General features: G+C 43.5%; 1 protein-coding gene across 1 annotated transcript in view; it reads right to left on the bottom strand.

Moving 5' to 3' along the window:
- Positions 1-24,030, bottom strand: part of LOC138286972 (uncharacterized) — a 248,419-nt gene that overhangs the window by 173,964 nt on the left and 50,425 nt on the right. Inside the window, exons 7-10 of the mRNA XM_069227341.1 lie at positions 20,886-22,332; positions 20,435-20,500; positions 13,861-13,982; positions 12,356-12,445 (exon numbers count right to left, since the gene is read on the bottom strand). Of these exons, the coding sequence (XP_069083442.1) occupies positions 12,356-12,445; positions 13,861-13,982; positions 20,435-20,500; positions 20,886-22,332 (1,725 nt within the window). The remainder of the gene's footprint in view (positions 1-12,355; positions 12,446-13,860; positions 13,983-20,434; positions 20,501-20,885; positions 22,333-24,030) is intronic.

Below are 24,030 nucleotides of genomic sequence, written 5' to 3'. Positions count from 1 at the left end.
GGAAGGAACTAGGGAGGCTAGCTCTTTTTTTTATACTCTCTCCTGGTTTCCTTGAACGAGGTTCCCACTCAGACACAGAAATCTCTGGAACCAAATCCTTGGGAAAACTATTACCACAGAGCAATGGCAGAATTTATGGAGGGGCATCCCAAAATTCAACCGATCACGAGGCCTAAGAAAAGCCCATTATAAAGTACTTTATGACTGGTATTTCCATCCTGCCAAGCTTCATAAGATTTATACCGACACATCTGACAGATGCTGGAGAGGTTGTGGGTTATTAGGCAATTTTCACCAAATATAGTAGGACTGGCCCACAATCTGACCTTATTGGTCTGAAATCCTTGCCCAGATGAGAAACATCTTGGGTTACTCCCACCACAAATGCCTGAGTTTACACTACTAGGTCTGCGTGATCCATCCCTTTCACACCAAACAGTTGGAGATAGATCTTTCATTTGGCTCTGTCTTGTGGCCGCGAAGATGGCTCAGGCTGCAGCCTGGAAAAAAACAATAGCCCCCTCATTATCGCAATGGCATGCACACCTCATGACCATGGAACGCTTGACAAACTCACGGACATCCGTAAAGACTTTCAGTTTATATGGGGCCCGCTGGGCCTTCCTCTGTTCTCCTGCCCCACACGAACGAGAGCACCCCATCTGTTCCAGACTGGAGGCCTCCAGCTTACCAAGATCCCCTACAAGCTCAGATCTACAATCAGATAGTCAAATGCACACCACAACCCTAACCATCGTATAACAGTCGGTATCTGTCCACAGTAGACATGCATATTTTTTCTGTTGATTACAGTTTTGTTTTATTTCTTTTTCACCTTTTTTTCTTTTAAATCTGTATACTACAAGATGGATGAGATATGACAGCTTTCGACACAAGAATATCGCTCCTTAGAAACACTATTAAAATTAATTTCCGAATCCAAAACACACACACTTTAAACTGTGGTGGGGGTCTGGTGGACAAGAACATACACCAGTTACATGTCAGGTTGAGACTGGACACCATGTGTTACAAGAAATAAAATACACCCAATCAATTACATAATCAGTTGATGGCAGTTATGGTTCCACAACCCTGTCAACGCACGTGGCCTGTTGTATCCGCATAGGAGTGTGGAGTCTGCGATGCTATATTTAACTTGGAAAAAAATGATAGAATATTTTTAAATACTTGCACACATGGTACCAATTGAAACGTTATTTACAATCAAGCGCTGCACATTGACTTTGGTTACACAAATACTTTAACCAGGATTACCCACTTTCTCTTTACGTGCCATCGCTTCTCTTCATTGTTATTTCGCAGGTTCCTGCGCAGCTGGAAGCCACAGAGTCACTGTAGTACAGAGGACACAGCCCATACTGGTTGCGACTCACCCACCTACCGCCCTCCCTGACTACCCTGCAGCACCAAGGCAGGGCCTAGGCTGTCACCCACAGACACCCACCTAAATACCTGCCTACCTTTCCGTGGGTGACTGCGCCGAGGGCAGGGCCCACGCTGTAACAGATCTAATGCCAGCAGTGACGCCCAGCTGAGACACCCTGACGCAGCAGCAACTGCGCATGCGCAAAGAAGAGACACCTAACAGACACTCTTATTCCGCAGTAAAAAGACACTATTGCATTAGTTGGCGGAGGGCCAACGTTCAATTAACAACTAAGCATGCGCAGAGTTAAGTCGTGTACAAGGAAGAGTGCACGCGCAAAGATTGTAAAGACACCGCGCAGCCAGTGGAAATACGCATAGTCCATGTGCTTTACTTGGAGGCCTTAACAGGTGATCTTTGCAGCGTTAGGTTCGACCAAAGACGGAAAGTTAAAATTAAATAGAGAAGGGTGAAGACCCGACTGGGAAAGCCTTTGAAGATAGAGAGAACATTTTAGAAAATAGTATGTCGGTACGATGTACATAGCGGCCAAGGTTTCAGATTGCTTGTGTGTGACATTTTCATAGTTTCAGTCTACTTATGACTGACTTTCAGCACCAAATGTGTGACACTTAATGTGACACTTTCTTGCGAAAATCAAACGATGAAGTTCATTGAACTGGAAGGGCTCTCACCTTTCTCACAGGCGTTTCGTGTATTTTATAGTGCTACTCGTACCAGTTGTAGTGTCCTGCTGGACACACCTGCATCTCTGCAGTAGTATTTTACCAGTCACTCCCTGAGGGCTGGACTTGACACCCATCCAACACGGGGGTCACCGTTCAGGTGACCCTGCTAATAAAGGAGCCTAAGTGCACATGCTCGAGGCCATCACTGGTGTCCGTGTCCTTTATTTATGTAGCATGTGGGGCCCAGTACACTACATTGGCGACATGGGGTCTGACCCCATGCAGTGCTGCCTAGGAGGTGACCCCCTGAAAAGTACAAGGTAATGAACAAATTGTTTGGAAGCAGAGTGAGGTTAAACTTTGAATTAAAGTTTATTCCTACTTAAAATAGGATCCCACAGCGTAACAACCTCTTCCTGTGCCCTCCGAGTGAAAACTGTCATTTCACGTTCAGAACGCACAGGGAGTTAAACACCGCGAGTCAGAATACATATTCAAACAATTACAAACATGAAGGATAACACCAGGAAATTCTTAACATGCACGTGCATGTGTACATGACCTCATACGAACCCTGACTGTGTATTACATTACATCTTCTTTCCCTTTTGCAAACAAAACATTCTATTTGATAGCACATTAGTACAGAAACAAATCTTTGTATCTTGACGGTACAGAAACATTACGTGATGTCCTGCAAGCTTCATCATGAGAGTGAATACTTTCTTTGGCAACCTGTGAAGACTCTGCAACAGACCGATTAAATTCTGAATCACAAGAACTTGAGTCTAAAATTTCTTCACCATGCTCTAATGAATGAAAATCAGGACAGACTACAGTCCTAGGATCCCTTTTCCGTAACAGTCTAAACGGAGAAACCCCTGTAGTGGAATGCGGGGTGATCAAATAAGACCAAACCTTTTTATTCAGAAAATTTTCCACCGAAGTATTAATAGCAAGCGCAGTTTGTATCCCCTCCTCAAAAATCTGTTCATCCTTTCTACCAGACTATTTGAAGAAGGGGAATACAATGCAACTCTGAGATGTTTAATGTTATGTGAATCTAAAAAGTTTTTCATTTGAGTTGAGGTGAAATGTGAATCATTATCAGTAACCAATTCTTTTGGTGCCCCTTCAATATTAAAAATCCTGTGTAAAAACTTTATCACAGAGGCTGTGTTGGGCGTATATGCGAACTCAAAATAAACCCATTTAGAATAGTAGTCAACCATTACCATAAGAAATCTTTGTTCATGGGGTAACAAATCAAAAGGACCTGCAATATCCAATGCAATTTTGTTCCAAGACTCAACAGGGACCGGAACACAATGTAATGGTGTCTGTGAAGTTTTCCAGTGTTTATCAGATAACAAGCAAGTTTCACATTTGTCAATCCATTGAGACACCATCTTATCCATTGAAGGCCACCAAATATATTCTTTTAAGATTCTACAAGTTCCTCTAATACCTAGGTGCCCTTGATGTGCAGACTCAATTAAACTACTGCGTAAAGATGCTGGTGGAACACAAAGATCTGCATGCATCAAAGCTCCTTCTACTAACCAAAGTTCAGGTGAAATTTGGGCAAAGGGTTTTAAAGAGTCAGGCAAAGAGTGTTCTTTTGGCCACCCTTCTCTTACATAACTTATTGCTTTCTGCAAAACTGCATCCTTTTGAGATGCATCCATCCAATCTTAATATTGAATACTACCCACAGAGTCCAAAACATCCTCAATGATTGCCACAACTGCTTCTGTTTCATCATTATCATCATCTAGACCAACACTTTGTAGTGGCATTCGGGACAGGCAGTCCGCCCTGACATTTCGACCTCCAGAAACATACTTAATTTCAAAATTGAACTCTTGTAGCCGAGAAAGTAACCTAACCAATCTGGAAGACGCTTTTCCAGTTCCATTTCCATTTAACAAATGTAATAACGGTTTATGGTCTGTAAAATTTTCAAATAGAGTACCCCATATAAAAGTTTTGAACTTTTCAACAGCCCAAGAACACGAAAGAGCTTCTCTTTCAATTGTACTATAGTGAGATTCTGCCAGCTTTAAACTCCTGGAAGCAAATCCAATGGTACGTTCCTGCCCTGACACCTACTGACAAAGGACAGCACCCAACCCTTTTTGACCAGCATCAACCATGATGGTACATTTATGACCCAAAATATATAATGATAAAACTGGTGCCTTTATAATCAATTGTTTGATGTCATTGAAAGCTTAATCGCAAGAACTGTCCCAAACAAAAGATATGCCCTTTTTAAGCAAAGACCGTAGAGGTTGTACTACTTGAGCATACCCTGGAACAAATCGTGAATAATATTCTGTCATGCCCAGAAACGACCTAAGTGTATTTTTAACTTTTGGAGGGTCAACATCAGCGATGGCTTGAGTAAGTGATAACTTAGGTTTAATGCCTTCTGAAGAAATGGAATGACCTAGATAATCCAACTCATTAGTTAGAAATTTACACTTTTTAAGTCCTAAAGTGATACCAATTTTTTTGAACAAGTTCAAAACTTTTCTTAGAATGACAAGATGTTTAGCAACAGAGTTTGAAAAAATGAGTACATCATCTTGGTAAGCCTGCACTCCCTCAATTCCTTTCAATATGTAATCCATACATTTTTTAAAGACACTGGCAGCAGAAGCCAACCCAAAAGGCAATCTCAAAAACGTATATGCTCCAAATGGAGTCACAAACGTAGTGAGATCAGTCGACTCTGGTGCTAAAGGTGTTTGGTGATATGCAGATTTGAGATCCAATAAACTAAAATATTTTGCAGTACCAATATTTGTAAGAAGATCTTGAATCTTTGGTAAAGGGTGACAATCAACTAAGATATTCTTGTTAAGAGATCTCCGATCAGCGCACAAACAAATCTTGCCACCCTTTTTGAGCACAAGAACAATAGAACTGACCCACTCAGAAGCATCAGTGGTAGTAATTACACCTTCACAGATCAAATCATCCCAACATTTTTTTTAGATCCTCTCTCACACTTAACGGAACAGCTCTGACCTTATGAGCTACAGGAATAACATTCTGCTTCAATCTTATCACATGCTCAAACTTGTCTATTTTTCCAATTTTAGAGTTAAAAACATCTTGAAAATCATCTAGCAGTGATTTTAGAGCACAATCATCAATAGTATCACCAATGTAAGAAATCTGAGTGTCATTGACTTGTACAGGTTTCTCAGAACCGGGAACAAGTTTCAAACCCATCTTAGCTAAGTCTTGCCAGCCCAAAATATTTTTGCCTTTGACAGCTACATAACTTTTAGAAGTAATTTGTCTACCCAAACATGACAAGGTTTCAATGAAAAATCCTAACATATTGATATCATTGTCCCCATATGCCTTTGGAGAAATATCAGTTTTATGCAAGTGAAACTTATCAGACCATTGAGCGTAATAAAGCTGATCCGAGATAATAGAGAGATGGTGCACCAGAATCAGCAGTCATACTCAATGTGTAGCAATTAGCAATGATAACTTCACAAAAAGGACCTTTATACTGGAAACCTGGTTGAATAGAAACAGCAGACTCAACGGTTAAAACCATCTTATCAAAATCATTTTACAGAGTGACGATGTCATCATGCATTTGAACACTACTAACTTGAAGTACACTCATAGCTCTACACACAGATTGAAAATGACCTATTTTGTGACACTTAAGACATTTTTTCCTAAAGACGGACATTTAGGACTGTTGCCTACATGCGAAGTAGAACCACACCTGAAAGATATTAAATTTGTTTTTTTATGTACCGGTTTGACAAAGTTATTTTTGAGCGGAAGCGCATTAATTGAATCAGAACCTTGGATGGAATTAATCACACAGTTACTAGAAGACACAGAAGAAATACATTTGGATGACACCATTGCTCTTTCAATGCTTTTCGCCATATCAATTACTTCAGAAAGAAGAGGATCCCTGCAACTTAAAATCCTCTCTTGTATTTTCTTAGAGAAACAACTGTACACAAATTGATCTCTGATGTAGGTATCTAGCGCTGAACCAAAATTACAATTCGCAGCCAAATTTTTCAGAGCTGAAATGTACTCCTCCACAGTCTTGTCCACTTCTTGTTTCCTTTTCATGAAATTGAAACGCTCCAGCATCACGTTTGGCTCTTCCAGAAATTTTTTATTTAACCTTTTTACTGCTTCTGTATACACAGACCAATTACCTCCATCACCAGATGTAGGTGTCACAACAGGTAAGTTATCAAAAATTTGTTGACCTTCAGTGCCAAGATAACCAAACAATACTGCAAGTTTTCTTTTAGGAGTATAATTTTCAGCATCAATAGCAATTAAATAATTTTCAAATGAGCAATACCAAATTCTCCATGGTATTTTAGGTTTCCCAGGTAGAGGTAAAAATGAAGGAAGTTGAACAACTTGTTCAGGAGAAGCCATAAATACAAATATATAAATATTTATAACATCTGTTTTCCAAAAATGTAATGACTTCTTTCAAATAAATGAAAATTAAGACTTCTTCTTAATACTGGATCCAACGCAAAATGGCAATAAACATAAGCGTCACAAAAAAAACCGCTTAAAAATGGAACAGATTAAAATTTGCCGATTTGACATTTAGAATCAGTCTAACCCACTTCACCAAATGAACACTCCCTCATCCAATATGGCCGCTAAAGTTGCCTCACGACGTAGAGAGGAGTAAATCCTCCTAATGCAGACAAATATATTGAAGATCACCTCACTCGAGTCCGCAATAGATCAACCGAATCACCGGCTCCAACAATGGTGGACAAAGTCCTTGAAGCAAATGAAGTGAATCAACACCGTTGAGGAAAGAAGGGCTGGTGGGCTCCTGAACAATACCAAGTACCTCGCTCGTCGACAGATGAAAAGTACAAGGTAATTAACAAATTGTTCGGAAGCAGAGTGAGGTTAAACTTTGAATTAAAGTTCTTACTTAAAAATAGGAGCCCACAGCGTAACGACCTCTTCCTGTGCCTTCCGAGTGAAAACTGTCATTTCACGTTCGGAACACACAGGGAGTTAAACAACGCGAGCCAGAACACATATTCAAACAATTACAAACATGAAGGATAACACCATGAAATTCTTAACATGCACATGCATGTATACATGACCTCATACGAACCCTGACTGTGTATTACATTACAACCCCCCCCATTGATTGAGGCGGAGATCAGGGTCTGTACTGCCGCTGCAGCCTGCCCGAGTGATGTGGGACGGTGCCCCGAGATGAAGGTGAAGTTTGGCTTTGCCCAGAAGGTGGAGAGGACTGTCCGTCTCCAGCATCTTACCGTCAGTTGGCAGAGAGACGATGTGAGGCAGGCAACGCTGTTGGCAGGACGCGGATGGAGAAAGCACTGTGACCCCTCCAGGTCTGACGGAGCCCACGGCAAGCAACGCCCCAAGCAGGAGCGGTGGCTGTAACCTGCCTGAGACGGCAAGAGGTGGGAGGAGCAGCGTACTCGCAACAAAGTGAGTGCATGCACATAACCGTCAGCAAGACACGTACCCGAGCCATAGCGCAGCATCAGCACATGTATGCCCCAGAGCTCTCTGTAAGCACCCTCCAGCCACACGACTGCTATAGGTGACGATGTAGTCGCTTGCATGAGCCTTGAGGCAGTCACTGCTGCGACAAAGGAGTGCCCTCACCTATCACATTAGGTAGGAAAAGGGTCAGCAGCTGATTGTCACCAGGGGGAAAGCAGCGAGTGACTCTGGGCTTCTTTTCCGTCCTCAAGACTCCCAACAAGCCGCCCTGCCTGGTTCCAACAGTCATGACGAGAAAAGAACGGGAGAGCACCTTTCCAGAAAAGATGAACCACACGCGTGAACAGAGCACCCAGAACGAACTGGCAAGCAGCTGGCAAGTATAGATTGAAGCCTCTCCCGCAAAAAAAAAGGCCCGCAGTAAATGCCAGCAGTGTCTCCCGCTGCATGAGGGAAAGAGGAGAGAGTGGTGTTTGGTCCGAGGCTGTCCCGGCAGTGACTGTCCCACGCCGATCGCTGAAGCACCTGAGTGATCGATGTGGCCAAAACGAGCCAAGCTGGAAAACATTATCAAATAGCCTGCAGTGCTCATATACCTGCAGAAAGTTGATGGTGGCTCCCTCCCAGCAGTAAATGAAAGTAAAGAGCGGGCAGACAAGCCCAGCCAATACAAATCTCTTACCCGCTCTCAGCCAACTGCACCCACCAGCAACCACCAAGGCCATAGTCTGAGGAAAGTCTGCCAGCCTGGAAGGGGAGACATCAGCAGTGCCACAGCAGTGGCTGTTTGCTGCACCACACCCAGCTCCAGTGACAGAGATTTGTAAGGAAGCAGACCTACTGCCCAACACTAACTGCCTTGCTGCCAAGCATGCCACAGCACCAGCAGTGCTGCACGACCGCACTCCAGGCAGCCTGGTGATAAGTAGTCTGCTGTGCGACTGGCTGCCAGCAAACGTCTACAGCACCCGCCACCAACAAAACAGAGAACTGTATTGTAGCCCAAAGTAGTCTCATCTGCTCGGATCGTCCCAATGCCGCACAGCAGCCCAGAGCCCCCAGCACCTAGGTGCACAGCGCTCACATGGGAGCTGCATGGCCAGCATTTGAAATAAAGCTTCTGTGGCATGGGGAGAGCAGCAGCTGCACTGCCTGGAGGTCGCCCATGGGTATCACATCAGAGAGGGGTTTGCGTGAGGCAGCCCCGGCAGAGGATCACATATTGTGAAACATGTAGAAAAGAAGAAAACCATGGCACATCAGAGGGTCAAGATGTGAATGCTTTATTCCTTGGTGACAAAATCAGGGCTGAAATCCTCTGGTGTCATGAAAAACACTAGATACGTGGTATGGTACCACAGTGCTTTCTTCAGGTTTGTATATCAACAGCCGACACGTGTTTCGTTATCCTTGACTTTTTCAAGGCTTACTATATATGAACTATGAAGTTGAATTTGATAGAACTCCAAAATTTCAAGAATTGTACAGCAAGGTGTGCAAACAATAGCATTCAAATGAAATAGACCATGATAAGTCTGTAGAGCGTCCGATCTTGTTAAGAACCGAGTAAAGGTAGCGTCGTCCAGAGTGACCCCAAGGAGCCCAAAGCTGCCCCAGGCAAGAAGGCTACCAAGAGTCCAGCTTAATCCAAAGCCACAAGCAGGCAGCGGGAAGTGACCTGCCTAGGACAACACTGAGGGGCACCAGCTCCCCAAGACATAACCTGTCAGGGGATGAAGGAAGAAAACCAGCTGATCCAAGTACACTGCAGTACACCATTGCCAGAGCAGAGGCAATGCCAAGAAGGCTGCATCCGAATGGCCACCGATTGGCCCATCAAAGAGAATGTCACAAAAAGTGACCACCCTTGCCAATGACCAACCCTGCCAAGCCCGCAAGAACCTAGGCAGTACCTGGCATCGTGACAATGCAGACTTAAGGCACAAGCACTGCACCCTCAAGTGAAGAGAAGGCGGAGTGGAAATGACCTGCCACCACTGCCCCACAGTGGGCCAGAGACTGTTCAGGGAGTGTCCTGTCCTCCCTGACACTGCCTCAAAACTGAGTCGGCAGTTACTCACAACAGACAAGAGGAGTTGCACAACCCTGCATGGCAAGCTCCCATTGCTACATGGAGCTGACACTTAGTTCTCCGACTGGACTGGACCAGCAAGAGGTCCACGCAAAAGTAGACATATGGCCGGATGCCACACCACTGCAAATCTTGCGGCCTGCCTTTCGAGACTGATGTTTTGTTATTTTTGTTTTTTTGTTACAGGTTGGACTTTGTTTTTGTTTATCAATACAGGAGTAATGTAGTGTCCTTCCGGACACACGTTCATCTCTGCACATAGTATTTTTACAAGTCACTCCCTGAGGGCTGGACTTGACACCCACCCCACACCCATCCAACACAGGCATCACCGGTCAGATGACCCTGCTAATAAAGGAGCCTGAGTGCAGGTGCTCGAGGCCAGTTCCAGTAAACAGCACTGTGATGTCTGTGTCCTTTATTTACGTAGGGCCGAGAACACTACACCAGTGTAGGGTGCCAAACACTTTACATCATACACACATGATACAGAGGCAACGGCTCATACAAGTGTAAATCATCGACAGGAAATGTTACATAAGACAGCGAGTATTACAAGTTGTAGGAATCAGGTCATGCATACTTAGTAAGTAGTATGTTGTGTAGGATCTTCCCTCGATCCGATTTCCTACACACCTCTTAGAGGACCTCTGATTCTAATGTTACATCTCAATCAGTTTCCAAGATCCTCCTTTTTGAGCAGCAGTTGGGTTGGCTGTACTAGTCTGCCAGGGTTAGGATCCTATTTTCTATGTGGTCTATCTTTTCTAATCTCTAATCCGCTGCTGTTCTAGATTGTTAACCTAGAGTCCCAGTTGGTTTATGCCATTTTGCATTTCCCAGAGATACTCTAGTATGTGTCCCCTTATAATGCCTACCTCCTCCTTGATTTCTCTCAAACCCTGATGCAGAAATTCTTGAGTGACATTGGAGAATTCGACCTTTGTTTCTGCAAACTCGATCTTGTCTTTAAAGTTGGGTGTGTTATCCTCCACTTGGGATGTACTAAACCCTGAAGACTATCTGGAGTCGTGGCCCTCGTACTGATATTTATATTTCCTATGTAAGGTTATGTTAGCTCATCTGTGTTTTCTATGAATGAGTTATATGATTACTAGTGCTTTTAAACCTAAGATTGGTATTTCTTTAGATACTTCTTTTTGGTTAAGTTTTCTATTCTGTCGCTTTACGTGATGCTGCCAGAGCAGGTTCAATTGGTTTTAATTTAAAATATACTAGAGTTATTGAGACAGCAAGCTAGAATTTGCCTATTTGTAGCCTTTATTTTGCAGAAATATACATCATCAGTATTTGAATGCATTTTTAAGAGGTTCATTGATCCATAGATTTACATCTTAAGGGCAAGTCACAAAGGCATTCATGAATAGTGAATTGTGCTGCAAGAGCATCTCTTGTACTCATGGATGGCTTATGAATGAAGGTCCCTGATGCTGGGGTGAAGGCTAGCAGTCTTCCCCAGCTTTTGGAAGTTTCAGCAGTTGGAGGATAAAGCGACTTTGGCACAATTGTCAAACTAGCAGGCAAGCTGGCAGGGTTGGCGCCGAGAGGACCCCCAGCCACTGGAAGCAGGATTAGGGGGCCTTTGGGTGGCCACCTGTCTTGCCACTGGCTTGACAAATGACACAGGAGTTACAAAACTCCTTCACCCTTTGGGACATACCTGGCCAGTAGAAGTGAGGTACCAACCTAATCTAAGTTTTGGCCTGGCCAAGATGCCCAGCTAAGGGGATGTCATGAGCCAAGCTGAGTAGGAACTCTTTATAGCTCTGAGGCACTACCCCTTTCCTAGTGGCACCAGGTTTGGGGTCTCTGGCCTCAGTATACAGAAGTCCGTCATCCCAATAGGTTCTGTGTGAGCCACTGACATTTCCCTTTTCCTGGTCAGCAGCTTGCTGTCTCAGGCTTCAAAAAGTGGGGCAGGTCCTCTGTCCATGATACAGCTCTTCCCTAGAGGGACTGCCTGGGACCAGGAGCTCTGCTGTGTAAAGCCCAATTTCCTGGGGCTCAGTTCTCTCAAGGGCTGACAGGTCTTCTCCCTGAGGAAAGGGGACCTGAGCTTGGGACTGCTCAGGGTTGCCAGAGCTACTGCCTTTTCTCTTGGAGGAATGAGCCATTATTCCAGGCTACAACACCTCTTCACCCCGGGCTTTGCATTGCGCTCTGGGTTTCACACACACCCATTCAGGTATACCCATGGGTCTTTCTTTTTGGCCTCAGCCCACGCCAACCGGGGCAGGACGACTCGAGAAGCTGCAGCATTCCGCCTGTGGTCTCCAGGGAGCCGGATGAGAGTCAACAGAGTAAGCCAGGAGGCCACTACTCCCTTGTATTGCCCAGCCATGCTCCCAGAGGAGCGTGGCTAGCCCAGGTATGTGGGCATCTACTGGGACTAACTGGTGGTGGGAAATGGGTAGCTGTGGGGACGGGAACATTTCAACCGGAGAAGAGGCACCCGTTTAAGCGGTGGGTTCCCCATTTTGTTTAGGAGATGGAAATGAGTTGCATGCCCCACTTGTAACAAATAGAATAAAAAGAAAGGAATGCACAACAAAATGGTGACGGGATAGGGCAAGTGGATGATTATACCCCTCACACCCACACCCATACGATAGCTCATATTAAGGAACATCCACTTACCTGTGGTTCTTTCCTCTTCTATCTGAGTTGCGTGCCAACCACAGTGGTCCAGTTCATCTGATCCTAGAGGGATCAGTAAAGTGAAGATGACTGCGAAGAAACAAAACACAAAGGAGGAAAACACAAGATGTACAGAGAATAATAAAGAGACTAATAAGCAAATAACTAAGGCGTGCAGTATATACTTTATCAAGCTACAGAGCTGTTTGCCCGACCATGTGACACCTTATTAGGGTCCCAGATCTTACCCAGGTACCCACCCTTGGACTGTCTTGACTCGGGGCCTACCCTCCTGAACAGGTTTTTGGGGGCCTTTAGAAGACTCTTTATTTTTATATCTTTAGACTGGTCACCATCTTTCCCTTTGGGGAGGGCTTAGAAATCCCTTTCTTTTGGTCACTCCCACCACTAGTTGTCTTGGATACCCTAGCCTTGGCCCAGTGGTCTGCCTTCTTTCCCAATTCTTGGGGGATGTTTTCTTAGTCTCTCTGAACCTGATCCTGTATTCGTTAGTTGTAAGTCCAGAGCCCTCAATCGAAGTATCCCTCATGAAGTCATGGGACTCAGCATCTGCCTCATTCAGTGTCCGGAGCCTATCCCTGCACTTCCCTGAGGACAGCTCCCAGAGTAGAGAGCCCCAATACTTTTGGCCGTGTTTCCTCATTTTACAATTCCTCTCAAAGGCTGTAATCCATTTAGTGATATCACTTTCTACATATTAGTGGACAATCCCTTTAGGATCTTAGGGTCTTCCTCTAGGTTCTTTTTCCCTATTTAGAATTTGCTCCCACCATTGATGGGTCCTAGGCTCATCTCAGCTCTTTCTTTCTCTATAGCTAAGAAAGAGTTTAGACTTGAATTCTGTCCTGATAGTTAACTTGTGGAGTTCTGCATCTTCACTGTCTCCTGGGGTACTATCAGATGTGCTCCCACTGGTGCTACTGTCAGTGGAGTTGTAGAGGGATCCATCAACCTCTTCTACCTCCTTCTCACTCTCAGGAGAGGCTACTATGCTTGACATGGCTCTATCATTTTCTGCAAACAGCTGCTGCAAATGTGCTTTTGTGGGTTTAGAGCCCATGGCAAGTTTCCATGCTTGTCAGAGGGCCTAAAGTTGCACCAAATGAAGGTTTTTGGTACGAGCCCAGGTTGATCTCCTGGGATATACCTGCTGCCTCCTTTGTTTATTTAAAGTAGTTGGGACCTTTTTAGAAACTTACAAACAATTCTAAGTCTATTTCTAAAGGACCCAACTAACTAAAGGATTTCTATTTATAAATAGTTTGGATTAGCGGAATGAACACAACGACCTACAGCTATTGTTAAACAATTTAGAAAAAAAATGAAAATTGGAAAAAATGTTTCCTAACTAAAGACAATTTTGGATTCCTTAGTGGTATCACTTATCAACAGTGGTACACCAGATGTTAAGTCTTGTACCCCACTGCTGTGCCCCCAATGTAGGAAGCTGGCTCTTTACATGGTACATCAAAATGGGATATAACGTGCAAAGAGTCCAGGAGTTCCTTCACTAGTGGACAGGGCTTGTGTAGCGATCCCAAAGTGCTCTTTTAGGGGGAAGCGTGGTCGATCCGCCTTGGGCTTATCAGAGAGGAGTGTGCAACATCTGCAAAAACACACACAGTCAATAAATGAGACACACAACAATAAGGAGACCCACACCAATTTTACAAAAAAAGAAAAGTATCTTTATATTAAGTTTTGGCACCAGAATCAGATCAATGCTATCAGGTAAGTATGTTTGAAATCTTTAAAGTTCAGAAAAGTCGACAGTGCAATTTTTGAAAGCTACAATGTTATGCTATGAAGGAACAACAAACATGACAAACAGGTAGACCAATCTCATGGACTTATGGTGAGTATTGGGCAAGGGTCAGGACCACACTAGCAGGTCACACCGGACGGCACTGGGGTGGTCGGGTGCAGAGGTGTAGTGCGATGTTGGATGTCCAATGTTAGTCAATGGGGGTTCGGTCCAGTTGGGAAGAGGCTACAGCTTGGGACCGGATGTCCAGTTTGGTTGAGCTGCCGAGTGGGCTCAGGTCTTGCAATGCTCAGGGATGGAGAAACATCAGTGGTTCTCTTCTCCTTGGTCCGAGGCAGCCGGGTGCAGAGGGTCCTTGGACCGTCGGGTGTTCATCACCGGTAGCGGTCATGGTGGAGGGAGCCATTAGGAACAGGCTGCAGGCGGAGACTGGGGGACCAGTCCGGCTGAACCAACAAGTGGCCTCAAGTCTCAAGGCTGGGGGATGTAGAGACACCAGTGGTCTTCTTGTCCTTGGTCCGGGGTGTCCGGGTGCAGAGGACTGTTGGGGTTGCAGTCAACGGAGCCAGCCACGGTTGGGGGGGGGGGGGGGGGGTCTGCACAAAGACTGCAGGCGTCAGAGTTAAGGTTGCAGTGGGGAAACTCACAATGGACTTTGTCACTGGAGAGGCTAGGGATCAAGTTGTCATTGTTGCCCCACTTGGCTAGGAGGCTCAGGTGCAGTGGTGCTGTCTGGCAGTGGTTTTTCTTGAGTTCTCTTTAGTGGTTCTTGGGTGCCTGCAAGGAGTCAGGGGAGCAGCTCTGCTACTCCACAGGAGTTCCCTGGTGCTGGGGTGAACGCTGGCAGTATTCCCTGGCTTTTTGAGGTTTCTGCAGCTGGAGGACAAGGAGACTTTAGTAGGATTGTCAAAGTGGGTAGGCAGGGTTGGCGCCGAGTCTGTCAACAGTCTTCAGTTCTCGCTTTTGAGTCTCTGGAATGTACTTCTTCAGGTCAGCGGGATCTGATTTCCTGGTATCAAGGGCTCCCCTAAATACTAAATTTAAGGGTGCTTTGGGGACGACTTTCTGTGGGAAGTTGGCATAACTCGTTCCCAGAGTTCATAATTCTGCCAACATCAAGATGGCAGATTTCTAAATGTGGTGTCCACATCAGGCAGCTCACCTTAGGGGTGGGACTGACTTGAGGGTTGGACACACCTCCCTGACTAATAATTTTCTCACCTGTCCAGGTGCCAAATGGGCCCTGGGGCGGTCAGCATACTCTCCTTTTAGGAAAGTCAGATCTACATATCAAGGCCAGTGGGGTTCTTTAAAGCCCCTGGCTTTGGAATGCAGATTCACAGGTCATCCTGTTGGGAGGGGCTATGTAACAACCCTGTCAGAGTGGCTTTGTTTTTGCATGCCTAAGAGCAAAGGCTCTCACCCCTGGGGGTCAGAAACACATCTGGGGGTGACAGGCCAGTTAGAACTGGTCAGCCAGCACCCGAGTAACTGGTAGGTTTTCATGGGGCACCTCTAAGGTGCCCTTTGAGTGCATGTATTAATAAATCCATCACTGGCATCAGTGAGGGTTTATTAATATGAGATGTTTGATACCAAACATCCCTATTTTCAGTGAAGCCATCATGTAGCTGGGGAACTCGTACTTACCAGTGTCCAGCACTATTTAAAATGGCTTACCTGTCCACTCACTTATGTCTGGGAATGGACAAAGACATTGCAGAGGCATACCTGCACTAGCAGATATGTCCTCACATGCAATAAAATGCAACCTGCCTTAGGACTCTGTGGCCTGCCGTAGGGGTGACTTACGTATATTGCATTCAGTGGAAGGGGACATGGCACACAGGCTGTGTGCCATGTTGTGTTTTCACTTTTAGCTGCATCAAGACACGCAGCCTGCAATGGCAGTTCGCATGTGCTAGGTGAGGGGTTCCCTGTGGGTGGCACAATACATACTGAATCCCTTGAGGACCGTCTTTGGTACCCATGCCTTAGGTACCAGGGGTTTCATTTACTAGTGACTTACAGGGGTGCCAAAGATTTGACCAGTTGGGGAACAATTGCACAGTTTTATGGAAGGAAACTGGCGCTGGGGACCCGGTTAGCAGGAACCCAGTTCACTTTCAGTCGGAATTGCATCAAATACCAGGCAAAAAGTGGGGGTGACCATGTCAAAAAGGGAGCACTTTTCTACACGTATATCACATCACAATATTTTATAAGTGGTGAAGGATAAACATACTTAACATTTAGCAGTGACCAAAATTTTAATATCCATGTGCTCATCACTCATGTTTGTAGATCTATGCATACTACATGCAAGTAAATATCTACTCCATCCTTTACCATTAGCTGATCAAACATGCACTGATTGATTGTACTTACCTATAATACTATTATATTAATAATTAATATTATACTTAACCGTATTACGTAATGTCAGCAAAGTGAGCGCCAGAGACCCATGCACCAAGATAGTTGCCTGTTTAGTGTGCTCTCCCAGCCCAACAAGAAAAGCTGCTCATATTGAGTCCCAATGTAAGCCATTGATCACTGACAACATATGCATTTGTTGTGAGACAGCAGGAGGAAGATTTCGGAGCGATGTGCCATCCATTTCTGATGTGTGCGGGTTGAAAATGCAAGATCACTCAGAGGTGGGGGGGCCCGACGGTGGCAGACTGAGATTGATAGAAAGCATCCAAGTGACCTAGAGGGTTCACTGACAAGTGACAAGGAAAGCTCCTGCCATAATTTGGAGCTGCTGTCATTGGGTGTTTGCTTCCTGCGGAGTCTACGGCCAGAGGGCAGTGAGGTGGTCAATCAGTCGTGGGGATGAGCTGGGTGTTTGAGGGTCGGGCCTCAGTGAGCTGTGCAGAGCAGAGCAGAATTCACAGTTGAAGGGGCACCCAATGGTGGTGGAGCCTGCCACCATACTGCGGTACTGGTCAGCATCTGGTTAGTTCAGATACAAGTTATAAATTATACCAAAAGGGTGTGGTTACCTGAGGAAATTAAACATGCCTTTTCACTTCTGCTGAAATCACTGGGTGAGCACTTCCACGGGCAACATCAGGGCATTTTGAACGACTGCGGCTTGTTGGGGCCAGGAGACACCAATTGATGTGGGATCCCATCTGGAGTATGTTACTGCTGTGAGCATTAACATGGGCCCATGTGCTTTGCACAGATAAAAAACAGACTGATCCATTGGTATTTGGAGGGTTTGACTGTTAAGTGGCCCCACAGTAACCAGTACTGAAATGGGAAGCACTGAGGTTTCTTACAAATCATGCAGCAGACACAAACTGAGTAGAAAGCTTTGTCCACAAAGAGTAGAACGAAGCAACATCAGCTGCCCTGGCATTATTGTCAGAAGATATATGGTCTACTGTTAAACCTGGCAAGACAGGGAAAGAAGTGTAACTGAAAGGGATCAGAACACAAGTCATAAGGCATAAACTCACTTTCTTTAAAGGTGAAAATGTAAGAGAGATAATAAAAGAGAACTTTGGAATGACTTTTGAAACATTTAAAACAAAGATAGACAGATGGCTGATGCTTCCCATCTTTATCTTTGGGTGAGTCTTATTGAGCAAAATGGTTTTTATCCTAACGTTTGGATACCTATTTGCAGACATTCCAGTAGGTCTTTAAAGAGTTCTTCGGCAGTTGCAACAACTCGTGACCAGACTGGTGTGGCAAACAACCACATATAAAGTGGAAGGTTCTCACTCAGCCAATGGAAACGGTGGGACTTTCTCGTCTAGCAAGTATCATTTAGATTGTTGAAGACTGCAGACATTAAAGTTTTGGGGAATCCGCTACCCGATGTGTTATTTATTGGCCTACAAGTATTTAAGGTCAGATGAGGGACCTCGGCAGTAGAGTTTTTTGTTGTATCGTAGATTGAAACATGAAAGTACAGCAAGGCTAACTGATTTTCCAACGCGCCTCCCCCCAAAGAAGTTGGAGATTCTGTCTACGACGATCCAACGTGAAGATACAGGTAAGACAGTGTCATTTATTCACAGGAAAATGCAGCACGACTGATTTCTGTTGGAAGGAGAAATGGGAGGTGGAATTGGTGCGAAATATCAGCAAGTACTGGTGTTACTGCTGAGCACAGGTTAAGGATAGGCCCTTTAACTGTAGGCACAATCTGCTGCATTTAAAATGTATACTTTACCTGCATTATTCAACAGAATGTATAGCTCATTTTACTATCAACATGTTGTGAGAAAATACTTAAAACAACCAATGAGATAGTGAATATGACTATAGTACCCACACCAGAGGTGGCCCTATTGGGATGATACACCAGGTGCAGTACTCACAAAGAGACAAGTTTGCTGGATAAGTTCTAAAGCCCCCACTGTTGAAACATGGTTGAAAGACGTGGCATATTGCACTACAATGATGGATCAATATTGCCAGCTACTACAGCCCATGCCACGGCCAAAAGGCTTCTGGGAATTGTATAGAGCCTATTTGAGACTAAAATAAACGGTCCCTTAATATGCAAAAGGGTAGATTTGAGAAGGGGAGGGCAGGTACAAGATGCCACGTGGTTTGAAACTGCATGAGATGGTGGCAACTGGAGTGTATTATTTAATTATGTATCTGATAAAAAGTCCCGCTGTGAAGGAAATACTTATGTATATTGCGCCAGCACTGCTGAGCTTTAATGATGAATTACTTGTGAGCTGATGGGTAGTGTATGTTAAGTGAAACTTTAAATAAAAGATTAAAAAGTCCCAATAGCAACTCCCAGGCCTTAGATATCCTGCAAGCTAAATCATCACCGGCAGCCCTGCCCACCACATCTAGCAGCATTACCGGGATTTACTTCTAACCAATAATCTATTCCAGTACATTTGTTTTTTTTAAACCATTTTTTTTTACTGGTTTTTATCAAATAATTATACATACAACATCAAGTATGAAAAGAAGTTCAGCTTCATTATATGTTAATTTTGTCACTGAGTGTCTCCAATAATTCATTTTGATTGTTTCCACTGATCCTATGGTGGGATCCCTGACGTTTAATACTTCTCTGAAACACTTCATCCGTCTGTGTCTCACAGTTGATCTAACAGAACCCTCTGAATGTTTATCAGATACCCATATAATTTCAAACTTGTTTTGATATCCTCTGGCTTCATATACAATTTTTTACAACCCCATGCACTTGTCCATATCTTTTTCCCAATGTCTGAAAGATAGCAGTCAGAGGGGTTTTTGAATCCCATAACCTGCCCACATTGCATCTAGCTATCACTAATCCGAGATTACAATTTATTTTTATATCTGGGCAATGTTTCATCATTCTACGTTCTCAGGACAAGCTTGCAATTTACTTTGTGGCAACCTCTGAGGCCCTTGTCCAACACCCGGTCATCCTTTGTCAATAGGGTCTCAAGCATGCGCAATCCCACAGTGTGTGAATTAATGTCCCAGAATGGCCACAGTCCCTAAGGTGCTTATCTGAGTCGACGACTACCCTGGTGTAATAGCTCCTAAATTGTACAAACTAGAACTCAGTTGAGATCAATATTTCTCTGTCTCACAGGAGCTGTTCTCCATTCCTCCTCAATTTTAGCCTCACAATTTGCCACCCAATTCACCTGGAGCTTATCTAGAAAGTTCATTGAGTTGTTATATATTTTTTTGTATGTGAGACATATTGCCTTCCTAGGGTATGGTTTAGTGAGAACTCCCTCCTATGTCTAACATCAAATCTCATTGCATTTCTGACAGCATTGAATTCTGGTTATTTTATGTTCATGTCCCCTCCAGGTTGATGTTTTTAATGTGAGTTCTTAATCCATGGGAGAACATTGCTTTTGCTACTTGCCAAGGGCAAAATAAATTTTAAAATATTTAAGGATTTAACTTCAGATGGCTAGCATATGTTGTTAACAAACAGCAGAATGGTGGCCATAAAACTTACACTTCAGAAAATGCAGCAAATCAGTATGTGAGCCAGGGTATAAAACAGAGCAAACCAATTCTGACATTGAAATAAGTTTGGTTAATTTAATAATGTGGAAAAAGTCAAACAGTGCAAAATCAGTTTACTAATTTTCTCTTTAAGGGTATTTATGAAACAAGGTTTTTTCCTATTGCTTCACAAATTATAATACAAACGAAAAATGTATTTTATAGAATCACTGTCTGTTAACATTATTTTAACTCCAGGGAAAATGTTCAATATACTGTCAACTGTGACAAATCATCTTTACTCTATGCCTTATTACAAAACCAGCAAGTGGTGCACATACAATTACCCTGAATGGTTGCCCTGTGTTTCCTTTTGACTAGGTGATTGTAATTTCATTAGTTTCAGACATAGCCTGAAACAAATAAAAATGTTATTACATTTAAAAAATAGAAAGGACGTTATGACTTCATGCTTTCAGGAATTAATGGGTCACATCTTAAGGGAGTGGAAGGGACCTAAGCAAATAACACAGCTGGTTTTAAAGGTTTGAATTCAAAACAAAAATAGGCACTAACACCACAAAGGTTTCATCTTTGCAAGACAGTATGCAGTCCCTCGATTTTTTTAAAATAACTTCTTATCAGACAGACGATGTTGAACACCAGCCTTCACAGTAAAATTGTAGTGATATTCATAGCATTATTGTCTCAACACATGTGGATGTTCAAGTGCCGTAGAAGGTCCAATTTCCCACTTTAGTTCTTCTGATATTCAGTACATGGAAACAACTTCATAGCGTGTGCGTTCTTTGGTGATTTACAAGATGTGGCTTGCATGTAAATCTTTTCTCACACTCAGTGCAGTGAAATGGTCTCTCACCTGCATGTATTCGCTGATGAAATAGCAGATTTCTCTTGTAAGGGAAGCTCTTTTCACACTCAGTGCAGTGAAAGGGTCGGACTCCTCGGTGTTTTCTTTGATGATATAGGAGGTTTGCTTTTTGAGTGAAGCGCTTTTCACACTCGGTGCATTGAAAGGGCTTCAACCCTGTGTGTATCCTTTTGTGCTGTAGAAGATTTGCCTTTTGGGTGAAGCTCTTTTCGCACTCAGTGCAACGAAAGGGTCTCACTCCTGTGTGTATTCTTTGGTGAGTTACAAGACTTGACTTTTGAGTAAAGCTTTTCTCACATTCACTGCACTGGTGGAGGCTCACTCCTGTGTGTATTCTCTGATGAGTCCGAAGATTTGACTTACAAGTGAAGATTTTGCCACACTCACTGCAGTGAAATGGGCTCGTTCTTGTGTGGATTTCTTGATGCTGTAGGAGATTACATTTTTGAGTAAAACCTTTGTCACACTCGCTGCAGCGATATGGCCTCACTCCTGTATGTATTCTTTGATGATACATAAGTTGTGTCTTTTGAGTAAAGGTCTTTTCACATTCATTGCAGTGAAAGGGCTTCACTCCTGTGTGATTTCTTTGGTGTTGTAACAGATGTGACTTATGCTTAAAGCTCTTCTCGCACTCAGTGCACTGAAAGGGTCTCATTCTGGTATGTATTCTTTGGTGCACTAGAAGAGCTGTCTTATAAATAAAGCTTTTCTGGCACTCGGTGCAGTGAAAGGGCCTCTTTCCTGTGTGTATCTTTTGGTGCACACGAAGATTTGACTTTCGAGTGAAACTTTTGTCACACTCTGTGCAGTGAAAGGGTCGCACTCCTGTGTGTATTCTTTGGTGTAGTAGAAGATATGACTTTTCAGTGAAGCTTTTCTTGCAGTCAGTGCAGCTAAAGGGCCTCACTTTTGAGTGTGTTCTTTGATGCTGCTGAAGTACAGACTTTTCAGCGAAGCTCTTCTCACACTCAGTGCAAGGAAAAGGCCTCAAACCATGTGTTTTTTGGTGCCGTTGAAGACCTTTCTGCTGAGCAAAGGCTTTGCCACATTTGGTGCAGTGAAAGGGCTTTACTACTGCATGTGTTTGTTGATGTTGTCGAAGATACGACTTTGCAGTGAAACTCTTTTCACACTGAGTGCAGGGAAATGGTCTTTGTCCTGTATGAATTCTCTGATGCACCACAAGAAATGCATTAGTTGTAAATCTCTTCTCACATTCGGTGCAAGCAAATATTTTTTGACTCCTGTGGGTTTCTTGGTGTCTTTTCAAGAAGGACTTGTAGGTAAATTTCATTTTGCATTCAGAGCATATGTGGAAATCTTTCATTTCCCCGTTTTTTGATTGGTGTACTGCAGAATAAAACAACAAAATGCAAGATTATATATCAGAAACAAATTAATACATTATAAACACAGACCTGTAACACTTTATCTCAAAGGTAGACAGAAACAGGGAGAATAATCTGTTAGTCAGGAGATTAACTAATATCATGCGGTTCTGTGGAATGCAGGGGTTTGGCAGTAGAGCAGCTGTAAGAGCAAGGCAATCTAATCAAATCTGCAAAACACCGACACTTCTGAGAGATGTATGACGTAAGTCTCAAAAGGATTCCTACTCTACGGCCTGATGCGAGCCCCCTAATCAGAATTGCAACTCCTCTGTTCTCCTTAAGAACTTAGCGACTCAGACTTCAGGTCTTAACAATTTCGGCTTTCACTACAAAAAGTTGTAAATTATAATATTGAAAACGGAATAGTACACATTTATCTAAAAACTACTGGAATGTTCATGCATATAATTAATTTCTGATTACTTTATAAACAACCTCTAGAAATACCCTTCTAGTACAATACAGTGATACTCATAGCATAATATAATGAATGGACAAATAATCATTTGCAGAATGCTGTTCACCAGCTACAGTGCCCTGCTGCTTGAAGATGCATAGACTCAAATTAGATCAGTTGTCCAAAGAGACAGTCTTGATTATTTTCGGAAGGGTGTATATACCTGATCAGAGTGAATAGGAGAGAGTAGACCATGCCATTATACAGGTGCCAAGTAAGAGAAAGAACTATTGCCCACACAGGTTTTTGGAATAAGGAGAATCATAACAGATTAGCCAGGGAAGATAGTAACAATCTAGGAGGAGAATAGCATATCAACATGCGTTGGATAAAAAAAACAAAAAAACAGTTTGGCTAAGTAAGTACCCTTTGCGAATACAGAGGCTCTTAAAGATAACACGTTTGTCCACCAGCAGTCAGTGCAGATACAACAGAAGAGCCGAGTCACAAGGATAAACTGGGGGGTACAGCAGGAATGTCACTGCCATGTTCAGGGTGAGCTGGAGTTCAATGCAAAGGGCATTGTAATTATCAATTCAAGATAAAAATAGGACACTAGATAACTAACCTGTAATATTCATGATTTGGGAACGGCAAACTTTCCTGAGCATACTTATCTAAAAGAAGCAGGAGGATGCTACTTTGTTTAATTGAGGTGAGAAGTGGAGTTCAAAATCAATCTGAACCCCTGGGTTTTTGTTGGGAGTGAACAGGATATGAAGCTAGAGGTGCCAAGGATCAACACTTTTGTGTGATTGCCAAAAAACACTGGTTAGGCACTGCCTACATTTCTATGAGATGCCGCCCAGGTAATCCTTAAGGGACACAATGGGAGCCATTAGCATTCTACATGAAGGAGTCATTGGAGGTGATCATTCACCCAAGAGGAATAACATATACTTTAGGAAGTGTGGGGCTTGGTGTGGGTCCTGGTGGTCCCCATAAGCCACTGATTTAGTGGAAGACTGAAATGAATGAAGATAGACGGATTGTCTGCAATCATTAAAGAAGGAGATTCTTTATCGGACGGGGTAAAAAGAAACACTGATAAGAAATTGGATGGGACACAGTGTGAAAGGTGGCATTAGGATCCAATCAGATGACAGAGGGGCTATCAACTTTATCTAGGTATGAAGTTGTAAGCTACATATACCAAAGCAATGTTAGTGCCTGGCTTGAGACAGGGAAGTTTAAGAGCTT

The sequence above is a fragment of the Pleurodeles waltl genome, chromosome 4_1 (assembly GCF_031143425.1).
Source record: "Pleurodeles waltl isolate 20211129_DDA chromosome 4_1, aPleWal1.hap1.20221129, whole genome shotgun sequence".
In the NCBI taxonomy this organism is placed as follows: domain Eukaryota; kingdom Metazoa; phylum Chordata; class Amphibia; order Caudata; family Salamandridae; genus Pleurodeles; species Pleurodeles waltl.
Note: the sequence above shows the minus strand (reverse complement) of the source record. Positions and strands in the feature narration are given on the sequence as shown.